At 40.5% G+C, this 12,849-nt stretch overlaps 1 protein-coding gene and 1 long non-coding RNA gene across 2 annotated transcripts; both read right to left on the bottom strand.

Annotated features, from left to right (window-relative positions):
* Positions 1 to 3,854: 3,854 nt before the first annotated feature.
* Positions 3,855 to 6,753, bottom strand: LOC127534851 (E3 ubiquitin-protein ligase NEURL3-like). Its single transcript, XM_051951132.1, has 4 exons — positions 6,730 to 6,753; positions 4,767 to 5,316; positions 4,507 to 4,638; positions 3,855 to 4,404 (listed from the first exon to the last, which is right to left on the bottom strand). Exons 1-4 carry the CDS (start codon positions 6,751 to 6,753, stop codon positions 4,244 to 4,246), a joined length of 867 nt encoding a protein of 288 aa, XP_051807092.1. The 3' UTR covers positions 3,855 to 4,243.
* A 1,490-nt stretch (positions 6,754 to 8,243) lies between these two features.
* On the bottom strand, positions 8,244 to 11,720 carry LOC127534911 (uncharacterized). Its single transcript, XR_007943501.1, has 2 exons — positions 8,521 to 11,720; positions 8,244 to 8,444 (listed from the first exon to the last, which is right to left on the bottom strand). It is a non-coding gene; the product is annotated as an uncharacterized LOC127534911 (long non-coding RNA).
* Between the last annotated feature and the right edge of the window lie 1,129 nt (positions 11,721 to 12,849).

Genomic DNA, 12,849 nt, shown 5'->3' with positions numbered 1-12,849 from the left:
TGCAAGTCTTCAGGCTCTGCCTCCTATACAGAGGACGTGTGAGTCTGAGAGAACCAGACTGGCTTATCTTCTGGGAATGACTGAATCACAAGTCAAGGTAAAGCCGAGAAAACATGTCCAGTTAATCAGTGCAAATAATATTCTTTTTATATTTGGTGGGGTTTTTTGTGGTTCTTCCAGTGATTTTGTTGTATTTTATTGCTCCTTGTGCACCTGTGCAGTAAGTCTTAACTTGAAATGTGCAGCAGAAACTAGGTTGACTTCTTTATTTAGGACACATGCAGAGATACAATCTTGCCATGCGAGTTATTTTACTGCACACTAACCCCCCATCATGCAAAAATCAGGTCACGGATTGCTGTCATAACTCCTTTACAATGTGTGCATCAAGGTGCATCTTGTTAGGCAGTTTCATTCATCATGAGTCACATCCACAGACCAAAAAAAAAAAAAAAACGTACAATGCAACACTGTAAGAAATATAGCTAGTTTGGAATATAACGTTTAAACAGTGAGCATGTTCAGAAGAGATCCAACAAAAGAAGAGAATATGGTTCAATAGATGAACAAGCTGTAAGAAATAAGCAAAAAATAATATATGTTTACTTTTATAAGTTCCTGTAAAAATTGCTGTGAAAGAACTCCCCAGCACCAGCTGTAGGGGGTCAAAGGGGCCACCGGTCGATTCACTTTCATCCACTGCTCCACTTTCATCTGAACTCTTTGTATCCCTGCATCATATGAAGTATCCTACCAGCCTGCTGACGTTTTACCTGCATGTTCAGCTGCTGCACAGTTTGTATACAGGTGTGACGCTGTCTCTGGAAGCTCAGCAGGTGAATACAAATACTCCCACCTTGAATGTTCACTCAAACTGAGAGAGTCTTTATAAAAAAACAATATTTTTTATTATCCAGTTATCTTTGACGATAATTGTCTGCTGGCAGCATTAACAAAAGATGGATGGTTCTCCTGTAGTGTAACCTTTGTCTGCAACTTGTGCTAAAAATAAACAAAAAGTATTTATTGACCTACTCCTGTTATCATTTTCTGTGATCTACAGATTGTAATCTACATGATTCACTCCAAACAATCCATTGAAACCCTCATGGAGTGTACATTCCAGTTAAATAGTGCACATGATTTTGCAGGTGAGATGCATGATATATGACACATCCCAAAGTTGCTTGTTTGTTGACACGACTTTTCAGATGCATTAGTGTTTATGATGCTGCACATTTGGAGTGGAATCTGGTTTGATGAAATTTTATTGTTTTTCCTGCATAGTTGTGCTTTTCTTCTTTCCTAATAAAAATATTTATTTTGCATGTTTTTGCCCCGGTCTGCACAGTGAAACAGTGGTTAGCACTTTCGCCTTGCAGCAAGAAGATCCCTGGTTTACATCCTGGCCTTCTCGGGATCTTTCTGCATGGAGTTTGCATGTTCTCCCTGTCCATGCGTGGGTTTTCTCCAGGTACTCCGGCTTCCTCCCACAGTCCAAAAACATGCTGAGGTTAATTGATAACTCTAAATTGCCCGTAGGTGTGAATGTGAGAGTGATTGTGTGTCTGTATATGTAGCCCTGTGACAGACTGGCGACCTGTCCAGGGTGTCCCCTGCCTTCGCCCGAGTCAGCTGAGATAGGCTCCAGCACCCCCGCGACCCTAGTGAGGATAAAGCGGTGTGTAGAGAATTGATGGATGTTTTTGCCCCAATTCAATATCAGTGTGATAGCAGCCTCACTGTTAAATGCAAATATAATAACATTTATTGTTATTAAAGTGAAATAGGAACAAAATGCATATTACTGATTCAGTACTTTATGAGATTTTGGGCTTTGGAACTCTTTGTACAGTTAGATCTTCAGTTCTGGCGACGTCTATTGGAGCTTCTTACGATGAAATATAAACCCGACAGTTCTCTTTAGAACTACCAAGAGGCAGTGTGCTGTTATTTATCATGTGAATGTCCACTCAGAACAAAGTCAAAGTGAAGTAAGAGGATGCTGTGGGCAAAAGCATTTTGTTGATTGCCTTTCGGAAATATAATAATCTGATAAGAATCATAAAGTGTCAACTGTGAGGAAAACCACACCTCTGCAGAGGTGGATTGGCATTCTGACCTTTTGATCTCCTTACCCAACATGCAGAACTTTCTACGCAGGAATGAATTGAACAGTTTATAAAACAGAACATCAAGGAAATACAGCATCACTGGAGTGATGATCCAGAGTCAGTCTCTAATACCAGGTTGATCAGGACCAGTATGGAAGAACACATCAAAACTGAAGTGTTTGTAGAAGAAGCACGCCAGTCACCAACACCCCTCTTCTGTCACAAAGACAAGAGTGTCACCTTTTTCTTTCAGTGACTCAGCAATCTGTTGAGCAAAGACAAGGAAGAGAAAATAGATAATTTTGTGACAACAGTTTACTTTTTCACACATTCATTGTCCCTACACCGCTTAATGCTCATTAGGGTCACGGAGGGGCTGGAGTCTATCCCAGCTGACTTAGGGTGAAGGAAGGGAACTCCCTGGACAGGTCACCAGTCTATCGCAGGGTTACACATAGAGACAGACAATCACACTCACTGTCACACCTATGGACAATTTAGAATAATCAATTAACCTCAGCATATTTTTGGACTGTGGGAGGAAGCCGGAGTACCTGGAGAAAACCCACACTGCAGGGAGAACATGGAAACTCCATGCAGAAAGATCCCAGGAAGGCTGGGACACGAAACGGGGATCTTCTTGCTGCAAGGCGAAAGTGCTAACCACCAGACCTTTGTTTGACACAGTTTAAAGCTGCTGTCCAGAGTTTGAATCGCAGCGTCTCCCAAAACACTGGTGGTCTCACCCTCCCTCCCTCCCTCTGATTTCGCCCCTTTATTTGTGCACGCGCGCAGTACAAGAGAGAAGTGCCCGGAGTGCTGCAGCATCTTGCCTGTTTTGTTGTTTTCCCCTCTTCTACATTTAGTACATTTAGTAAATAATAAAGGAGTTACGTTAGAATGCTGTATTGAGTCTAACTTGTCCTAATACCAAAATAACATGAATCTGCTAGGACGAACGAGTAAAGTTTCAATATGTGATTACACTCGTGTATCCCTCTCGATGACGTTGTTTATCAAACTTAGTGCATTTACGCGTGTATATGTGTTACATTGTTTATTTATTTCTATCTAGAGTTCAGAATTGCATGACTCCTCTGACGAAGAGTATGTCCCAGACGCCCCAACATCTTCCTCCAGAGGTCGGGCATCTAAACGAAGCCGTCAGGCGGGCTATGGAGGCCGTGGTCGGGGAGCGACGCGAGCACCCCGAGCCAAAAAACGTCCTGCAGTCTCTTGGCCTGACAAGCCGTGGGATTGGTACCTTTTCTGGAAGTTGCTGAGCCCTGATGCTCTCTCATCCACAAGCAAAACAAATGTGCGCGCGGTTGCGTAGTGCATAGCTCGCCCACCTCTGCATGGGCTTGCTTGCTGTGCGCGTAACCGTTGATTGACAGCATGACAAAGCTGAAGCTCGAACTTGATTGGTCGGCAGCGACCGGCGCTTTTTGGAATAACATGGGGGTCTATGAGAGGAAGGCGGAGCTCAGGAATAAATTTTCATATCGCGTTATACTAACTTTATATTATAGTATCGAACTAGACTAACACATTTAAGCTTTGTTAAAAAATGATACATAAATTGAAAACAAACGGAAACTCCGGAGAGCAGCTTTAACCATAAAATAATCAAAAATTATTTAAAGACAAACTCATTTTGAAAAAAGATACATGTACAACATAATAGTGTGAAAAAATACTGAAGCATTAAATTTTTATGATTACTTTACATATATAACATTACACATTTTGTTGTGAGTGCAATAAATATCTTCTCATAAGGCAGAGGCTCACTTCACTGTTTACCTGTACCCTTATTTAGAAATTACAAAGTAATTTCAAAAAACAAATATTTATACATTTTATACAATAGAAAACACAAGAGTTCTGACAATACTATCATGTTTTTTGTTCACAAGTTGTACAGCATTTACATGAGAAGAAAAAATGAGGAGAACAACATGGGACAAAGTTTCCTGGTTGGACTTCAATCAGGGACGTTGCAGCAAAGATCTCCAACATTTATTCTCCTTCACCAGGACACATTCAGTAAGTTCTATTCACAGTGTTTCCTCACTTCCAGTCTCTCAGTAGCTTGTATTTGCTGGTTCTTATCTACATCCGGGAGCTCAGACCTCCTCTGATCCAGTGCTGCTGGTCTTGTGTCGACACAATGGACAGATACCAAACTGCTGGCAGACTCTGGAGCTGCAGCGGAGACACAAACACTGGTGGCCACAAGGCAGCAGGACTGAAGCCTCTCTCCCCATGCAAACCACACAGACTTTATCTAAGACCAGAGGAGAGAATCATCATTACAACACTGACACCAGACTGACAGCTGATGGTTTTCACTTGAACACAACTCACACAGTGTTGGACTCTTTCATACCTGCTGAGATTTCCATGTCCAGACAGGAGATGCAGTCATCAGTGCTTCCACTGAGGCTGGAAACATCAGATGAGGTGATGGGTTCAGGAGCAGGACAGGATCTTCTAGTGCAAAACCCTTTTATCTTAGAGCCTGCAGCAAAGAGTAAAACGTTCATCATTTCATGTCATCTATTGATACCAGTCATTCAAACAACAGTTGGCTTTGTCAGTGAAAAACATGTTGCAGGACAAACAAAAGTGTGGTTATAGTAAACGTACCCAGGAGGAGAATGGAGCTCGTCTGTCCATAGATGTCTATCATGGCCCACAGCGGCTGGCTGAGGTCCACTCTTTCTGACAACTTCCACTCTCTGTTGTTTGAGATGTATATGCTGCCGCTTAAAGAAACCCAGAACTCCAGCTCTGAACCTGCATCACACAAGGACTCAGGAACAGGAGCAGCCCAGTGTCCAGGCCTGTTGGTGAGGTCGGGGATGGCCATGGAGGGCAGAGGCAGAGACCTGGATGAGGGCGACACGTTGGTGAAGCCAACACGCAGAGCTCCGTTCCAGTTGAACGAATCTCTCTCCACCCTCAGACAAATCCTCTCCTGGGTCTTGACTGTGCGGCTGCTGAACACCAGACCGTCCCTGAAAGTGTTCTTGGTTTTCTCGGCCAGTCGACCCCCCTGACTCAGGCGGACCATGTCGCCCACAGCCTGGCGGTGGAAGGTCAGAGGGCCGAGGCAGAGCAGGCCACATCTGTGTGTCGCCTCTGATGAAGTAACTGCAAAGATACAGAACCACAGTTCTGAATCTGAATGTAGAAGCTGTGTTTACATCAACACTTTTACAGTCAGATGATGCAGATGTAGTCTGTATGCAGGCAGCATCTGCACAACTATGTCAACAATCACAGACCTGAATGTTATGTCGGATATGAAAAAAAAAGTCTTGAATTTTCAACAATAAAATATGAATTACAAATTGAGTGTTTCCTCTTTTTTTTAAAAAAAATCCCCTACATTTAATGTTATTAATGAACATTGGATGATTTATCATCACTGAAACCACAAATTCTAATAAGTTCAGGTTGTAAATAAATGACATACAGTAATTTCACAAAAATCTCACAATTTCATGTTGTTTTTTTTAGATTTTTTTGGCCATGAGGCCGTTAATCTAAATTGCACATGACATTGTATCTTTTTTTATTGCACTGATAAAGTTTGTTCAGGTGAAGATTATGCAAGAGTAAGAGGGAATAAAATTGTAAACAAGTAATCGTGAAACTAGCAAACTCTTTTATGTGTTTCTTCTGAGGAGCATGTGAGGGTTTGGAATTCATTCATAGACTGATCAGAGTGAACAAGTTGCAGTAACTGATAGTCTGCTTCCTGTGTCTCCTCACCAGGGACAAGATGAGGATTTCCAGTAAAGCATATTGTTTCTAGGCTTCTCTTTAGGTTACAGCGTCCTCATTTCACAACAATCATCTGTTTTACAGAACTTTACTGATTTTGTTCTGTGTATCATCTAATCAGATTTTTACTAATGAACTGTTTTCATTTGAAGAGTTTATTTGCAAAAACATAACTCTGTTTTGATAAATTTTCAGAAAACTTTTTTTTTAATTGTTTGAGATAATATCAAACTGAAGTTGAGCGGATTTGACACAGTAGAAAAATACATGACAAAATAGAGAAAAAATAAATTATTAGTGTTATTATGTCAAGTAAACAATAAAAAATGAGTTTTCTGAAAATGGAGTTACCTGTTTTTGCAAATGAACTTTTCATTTACAGAATGTCCACATGGTGCAGATTTGAATCAAAATGAAATAAAAATAACCTTTGTAATCATTTAGTTTCGCTAGAACACTCCAACAGCTACTTTCTGTTCTTTGAAAACTGAAGTCAACATGTCAATATTGATTGACATTTACATTAAACATTCTGATATTTAAAGCAGAATTACAGATCAAGTTCACTTCAAGACTGAAGAGCAACAAGAAATATCTCACCAGAGCTTGTGTCACAGCTTTCCTTCATCATCTTGAAGAGACAGAGAATAAATACTTCTTTTCACATCCAGATAAAAGATGTGCTCATGCCTATCTTGGTTCAACAGTCATGAAGAAGAAGTGTTTGCTGGCCTTAAACACCAGCTACACATGAGGCTTCCAAACACAAACACTGCCTGAATAACATGAAAAGGGAGGAGGAACTGAGGGAGGAACCAACCTTTGTACATTTACCTGGGCCCATCATTTCTTTAGTGCCTACATCTATTTGTCAAATGCATTTCATTTACTGGGTAGAGCAGCCGATTAAGATAAGATAAACTTTATTGATCCCACAGTGGTGAAGGTTCACCATTACAGCAGCTCAAAAAACAGGGTATAAGCACAGTATAAGAACGCATTGAAAACTCAGTGTAAAAACTGCAGGAAGCAGTACATCATCGCGAATGTTTTTCCTCCCCACTGGACAATTTGATTGTCACCAAAATGGGTAACACAGTCAGGTACTGTTTGGTTTATCCACACATGACCCCGATATTGTACCAGAGCAACAGGACAAGAGTTCCCCTTATGAAATGCAGTGAACTTCTTTTAGTTACACAGATAAGAAAAATCATCTCAAATTCATGGATTCACATCGTGGAAAATATCATCAAAATTTTGTCTCTCTCTTCTGTGAAGGACTCCGAATTCCCAGAAACTCCACACATATGATAACAGCAGATAAAGCACACACTGTAAAAGTTCCTTTATGGTGTAAAAGCTTTGTTGCCCTCTACAGGACTCAGTTACAACATGTGACAGAATGAGGTCATAACTGAACTACAGTGACATCATCCATGATCCATACCTCATCTACACACCACCTAATCCCCATTAGGGTCGTGGGGCTGGAGTCTATCCCAGCTGACACCCTGGACAGATCACCAGTCTATCAAAGGGCTACATATAGAGAGAAACATTCACACCTACAGACAATTTAGAATCACCAGTTAACTTCAGCACAATTTTTCAGCTGAGACTTGGAGATATCAACCACCAAACTGGACAAGAACAGGTGAAAGACGCAAGTGAAGTTTATCTGCTCCTGTGCTGTTTCTGATGTGATAGTGTAGCCAAACATCCCCGCAGGTGTCAGGTGGGGTGTGTTTAGAAATCCTGTATGTGTAAACAGAGAGACTTCACGTTTCAGCTTCCTTTCAGCTGAGCTGCAGGATTTATTCTGGAGCAAATGCCTCAATGGGGTTTTATGTTTCTCACGGACACTGCGCCATCTAGTGACCTGTTTGAAAATTGCTTTAACACAGAAAGCAGTAATACACCATGAAATTTAATCTTTGAAAACATATTTAAGCACAGTGAAATCATTTTTCAAAAATTGTATATGAGGTGTCTCTTGTAAAACACATTTGACATAACGTATTTGTACTAAGCTGATAATTCTGGATAAAGAAAACAATATGAGATGATTAAAGACATTATGAGGAAGGAGAAGCAGGATGATGATCACTGCTAGATTTAATCTGTTCATGATGGGACTGCATGCAGCCTCTGGCAAATGTTTGCTTTTACTGATTGACCTTCCTTGACTTTTCCAACAGAGGGCCGTTAAAGCTCACATCAACACAACCAAACATCTTCATCCTGATTCTGCTACAAACAGACAGCAAGTTTTTTTTCCCCCTCTGAAATTATTCACACTGAGAAGAAAAAGAAATAAGCAGACAAAAGTAACATCTTATAGAACTAACAATCATTTTATTTGTGAGACATGGAGTAATCACAGATCTGGAGATTCTACATTTTCATTTAGCTTTGATCCAAAATGAACATTCTGGATCATGTGCAGAGGTTTGACTGTGCATCCAGGGAGGTAGGAAGGAGCTGCAGGAGTCCATCAAGGGGATGCACTGTGAGATCAGGTAGGTCTTCTTTCTGAACCAAACAGAGGAAACACTATGAAACAAGCAGAAACTAAACAAATAGATCATAGCATGTGAAAGAAACCAACCTGTAGACATCAGTGGGTCACAGAGGAATCGTCATCAGGCCTTTCTCTTCAGCATCTTCTGGGTGGCAGTATCCATCTTCATCCATCAGCAGGCCTCAGATCAAGTCCTCCAACCATGACACGTCGTCTCCAGCTCTCCAACCAGACAGGGTTCCTCTCCTCATCCAGCTTCTGAAGTGGGACTGTCTTTGTCCCACTTTCAGGACACCAAACTCGGCGTCATCCTCAGCTAAAGAACAATCCCATTTCATTAAAGCGCAATGCAATAGGTCCACAGGAGATCCAGACGTTGGCCAGGAAGTCCACATTTGTCCAACAACTGCCAGAGACGATGCAACAGTCTGTAAGATTCCAGAGCAGCTGTCCTGCTTGATGTAGAGCTCCTTAATCGTCCCATTGTCAGTTCAAGATTCATGTGATTTAATCATTCAGCTCTACAGTCCAAGTTCATGCAGCGGAGCAGCGGAGCTGAGGATCTGGGGCCTCATTTATTAAACATTGCGTAGAATCTATACTAAAAGTTTGCGTATGCTGAAAATCCAAAATGGGCGTACGCCCTTCGCCCCTGATTTATAAAACTCTGCATAAGCATAGCTGCACGCAATTTCTTGATAAATCACACACCAGCTGGAAGATTGCACAGGTGGATCCACCTCACATTCCGCCCACAACACACCCACATTTTACCATGAATGGTCAATGCAAAGTAACTCATGAATGTATCTGTATATAAATAAGCTGCTGATCCACGGCATTTTATGCAGCGCCGGCCTGCAGTCTTTTCCCTACACTGCTGTGAGTCAGGATGAATGAATCGTGTTGACCCAGGCCACTAAATTTGTTAAGATCATGTCCGATGTACAAATAATTTGTACACTGATTGAATGTACATTTTTTTCGGTTCACACAGACAAATTCATTTTCACTCGGAGCCCTTACAGCAACATGAGTGCAGTCAGTTACGCCGATAACATTTGGGAAACCGGACATCGCTGCAAATTGCCGTTTAATGTTGGCCTGTTCACCCACAGTGTAAGGAAACCTGATGTATTGACTGGTCATGTTTATAATGTCATCCAAAACAGCTGGAATTATTGCACTGAGGGATGGTTGTGATATCCCAGACCTAAAGGACATCCTTTAACTATATATCAGACCCAGATAGGATTTAGACAACAAATGTAACCTCATATATTCTTCATATAAAACACATACCTGTCGGCCAATTCCCGCTGGAAGGAGCCGGTGTTGCCAGAAACCCGAGTCGTCAGCTCCTGTGTCTGTACTGGGATGGCGTGGTTTGGGCGGGTGGGTCTGTCTAAGACGGCCCAGTTCAGCACATAGATCCAAGAGTACTTGCTCTAAGGAATCTGAATCGGCTTATTAGCCAGTCATCGTCATGGGCCAGGAAATCCCCGTGATCCCTAAAATCTCTCCATTCTTAACGTGATCTTCCAGCAATGCCAGCGCATCCATTGTGCCACATTACGCATGGCTGTTATCTGCTATTTATCCGCAGGATCAGCAATTGGACTGATTGTCACATGCCTTTTCCAAATTAGTAATCAGTACCACTCGCTCTATATCATTTGAAGATGGAAGTTTGATATATGAACATAGTTCTGCAAATACAGTCGTAGGCTGAATGGCGCACTATATGAACATCTACAACAATGAGGGTTTATGATTATCCGGCTCTACAAGTCTAACATGTGATGACAATAAAGGTTTGAGATCAATCTGGTTTCAATTCGCCACTTCACCCTCCGGCACTGCCGTTCCCTCTGTCTCCAAAATGTGCTTAAGCAAGCATCAAGGTTGGCGCACAGTCTCACACCAAGTTTGTTGTTATAAATCACAACCTTTGCCCTGTTTTGTGCGTACGCAAGCTTTATAAATGAGGCCCCTGATCTGTAGATGCACGAGTTCTTCACACAGACAGCATGTAGGAAACAAATACACAACCAAATACTAGAACACAATCTGCTTCATGGCTTCAATAAATGGAGCTGGCAGCTCAATGGTCAGGAGAGCAGAGAGCTCAGAAATGACAGAATGACAATCCAAAAATTAATAAAAACAGGAATCACCAACATTTTTAAAGTGTCCACACGTGTTAGCAAAAAAAAAAAGTTATCCAACCATTTACAGTTTGTACTGTCATTTTCCATCTTGTTTTGCATCTTTGAATCTCCACGTTTTAGTTATTTCATGCTTTATCTTCGTCTCGAAGGGGTTTTTGTTGAATTATACTACAAATATTAAACTACATTTTGACAACCTCTACAAAGTTTTTGCTCTACTCTGCACATCACTTTCATACATATCTACTGTATCTGAATCATGCTGCATTTATTCTCTAACCTGCTCTGGAAACACAGCCTGCAGTTCAACTCAACTCAGGATTTTTACTTTAACTGGCTTTTATATTGCTCTACGAGGCAAAGTCTATCATGTGTATCCTCACAATTATCCCTAAACATGTCAGAATGGGCTGTTTGTCCCGGTCACACCATCAGCTGAGTCACAAAACCAGATGGATCCTTGTCTGGCTTTGAAAACTGCAAAACCGTGACATCATCATTTTTAGTTTTGAAGTTCGTTCTGAGTTTCTTAGAGCTCGGCCGTCGTCGAACCAGAGGAGGAGGGGAAGGAGAAAAGCCTTGCCATCTTCTGATACGAGTCGACTCTGCTGACCTCGTTCTCTGCAGCTCAGAGATGACCTCGCCCAAAGAAACCCGTATCTGAAGTACCGTTTATTCACAAAGAAATAAACGCTCCAGGATATCAAGTTTACTTTTACAACTGATTCTGACATGCTTGGTCTTTACAACTGACTGGAGGCTTGTGAGGTGTCTAAAAGAGGCTCTGAAGATGGAATTAAATTTATTTTACAACACAATGGTCTCTTTATGTTTTTAAAGCATTTCCTGATATTTTAGGGCCTAAATGGATCATTGATTTGAAAAAGAATCAGTGAAAGTAACCACTAGTTGCAGTGCTAGAATGAACCTTCAAACCAAACTCCATTTAAAAAGTTCACATTTAAAGCTTGGTCCTCTTCACTAAATAGCCTGCGCGAGATGCAGATTAGTGTTCAAATGTCTTGCTGTCTTTGTTTGCCTGTAGTGGACCCAAGGGATGGGTGGTTTAATTTAATACCTTATATTCCAGTTGAATAAATAAGTGGCTTTGTAAAAAAAAAAAAAAAAAAAAAAAAAATTCTCATGGAAAAAAAATAAAATGGTCACAAAAAAGTTCACACTTAATCTCAGATGGCAAACATTTATGAATCATCATTTTTACAATCAAGAGGAATTTGTTAAAACTTACTCCTTTAGTTCAACTAATTAGCAACTTAATTTAGCAGCTGGTGAGAATGAGAAGTTGGAAACAACTAATAAATGACACCCAATTAATGTTAACAGCTGCAATGATTAATAAGTACTCAACTATTTTAATTATGTTTTAGAAAACAAAAAGTGAATTCTGTGATTGCAGCTTCTTAGATGTGAATATATTCTGTTTTGTTTCCATCTGTTATGGTAAACTGAATATGTTCAGGTTGTTCTGTTAACAAAGACAAGTCAGGAGTTTTTACAGGAAGCAGAAGTCAAAATCAGTTTCATATATATATATATATATATATATATACATATATATACATATATAAACACATTAACAAACAAATCAAACAGCACAAGTAAAGAACCTATAATATTAGAGCCAATTCAAATAGAACAGTCAACTAAAAAAAATAAAAATCTATGTGCTGTAATTCAGTTCAGTGTTCTGAGATCTAATGAGTAGGATGACATTAATCAACATGTCTGAGGTTCTCCAGGTGGAGCTGTTGTTCTCATCACCAGAAAATAAAGCCAAACTTCAGCATCACTGAGCTTTAAGTTGTCACTCTTTCAGGTTTAGTTTCTCCAACAACCCAACTGACTCCCCCGGTTCAGAAAACACCCGTACTAACCACACTACGCTTTACAGGCGTTTGGTTACAACCACCTGCAGGGAGGCTTCCTAAACTAAAACCCTGAAGTAGAACTGTATGCGCCTGTTGGAATTAAACCCGGCAGAGCAACAGCAGCCAGAAATGAACTGCAACACATCAAAGGACAACTAAAATTAAAGAGGAGACCATATTGACAGCAGCTCATCTGGACTCAGACTAGTTGAGTTTGTGCTTTGATCAATCGTCTATTTAAAGGCTATATGGCATCTTAACTTTAAGATTTAATTTAGTCCCAATATATTTCTGTAGAAACTTAATATTTAAGCTTTAAAAAGTGTCATGTTAAAGTTGTTTTTCTACTTTAAACC

This window comes from Acanthochromis polyacanthus, chromosome 7 (genome assembly GCF_021347895.1).
Source record: "Acanthochromis polyacanthus isolate Apoly-LR-REF ecotype Palm Island chromosome 7, KAUST_Apoly_ChrSc, whole genome shotgun sequence".
Taxonomy (NCBI): Eukaryota; Metazoa; Chordata; class Actinopteri; family Pomacentridae; genus Acanthochromis; species Acanthochromis polyacanthus.
Note: the sequence above shows the minus strand (reverse complement) of the source record. Positions and strands in the feature narration are given on the sequence as shown.

Coding starts and splice junctions, on each gene's coding strand:
- LOC127534851 (XM_051951132.1), bottom strand. CDS start 6,753: ATGGGCCCAGGTAAATGTACAAAG. Junction 4,639..4,766: donor GAGCTCCATTCTCCTCCTGG/GTACGTTTACTA, acceptor TCTTTGCTGCAG/GCTCTAAGATAAAAGGGTTT. Junction 4,405..4,506: donor GGACATGGAAATCTCAGCAG/GTATGAAAGAGT, acceptor CTCTGGTCTTAG/ATAAAGTCTGTGTGGTTTGC.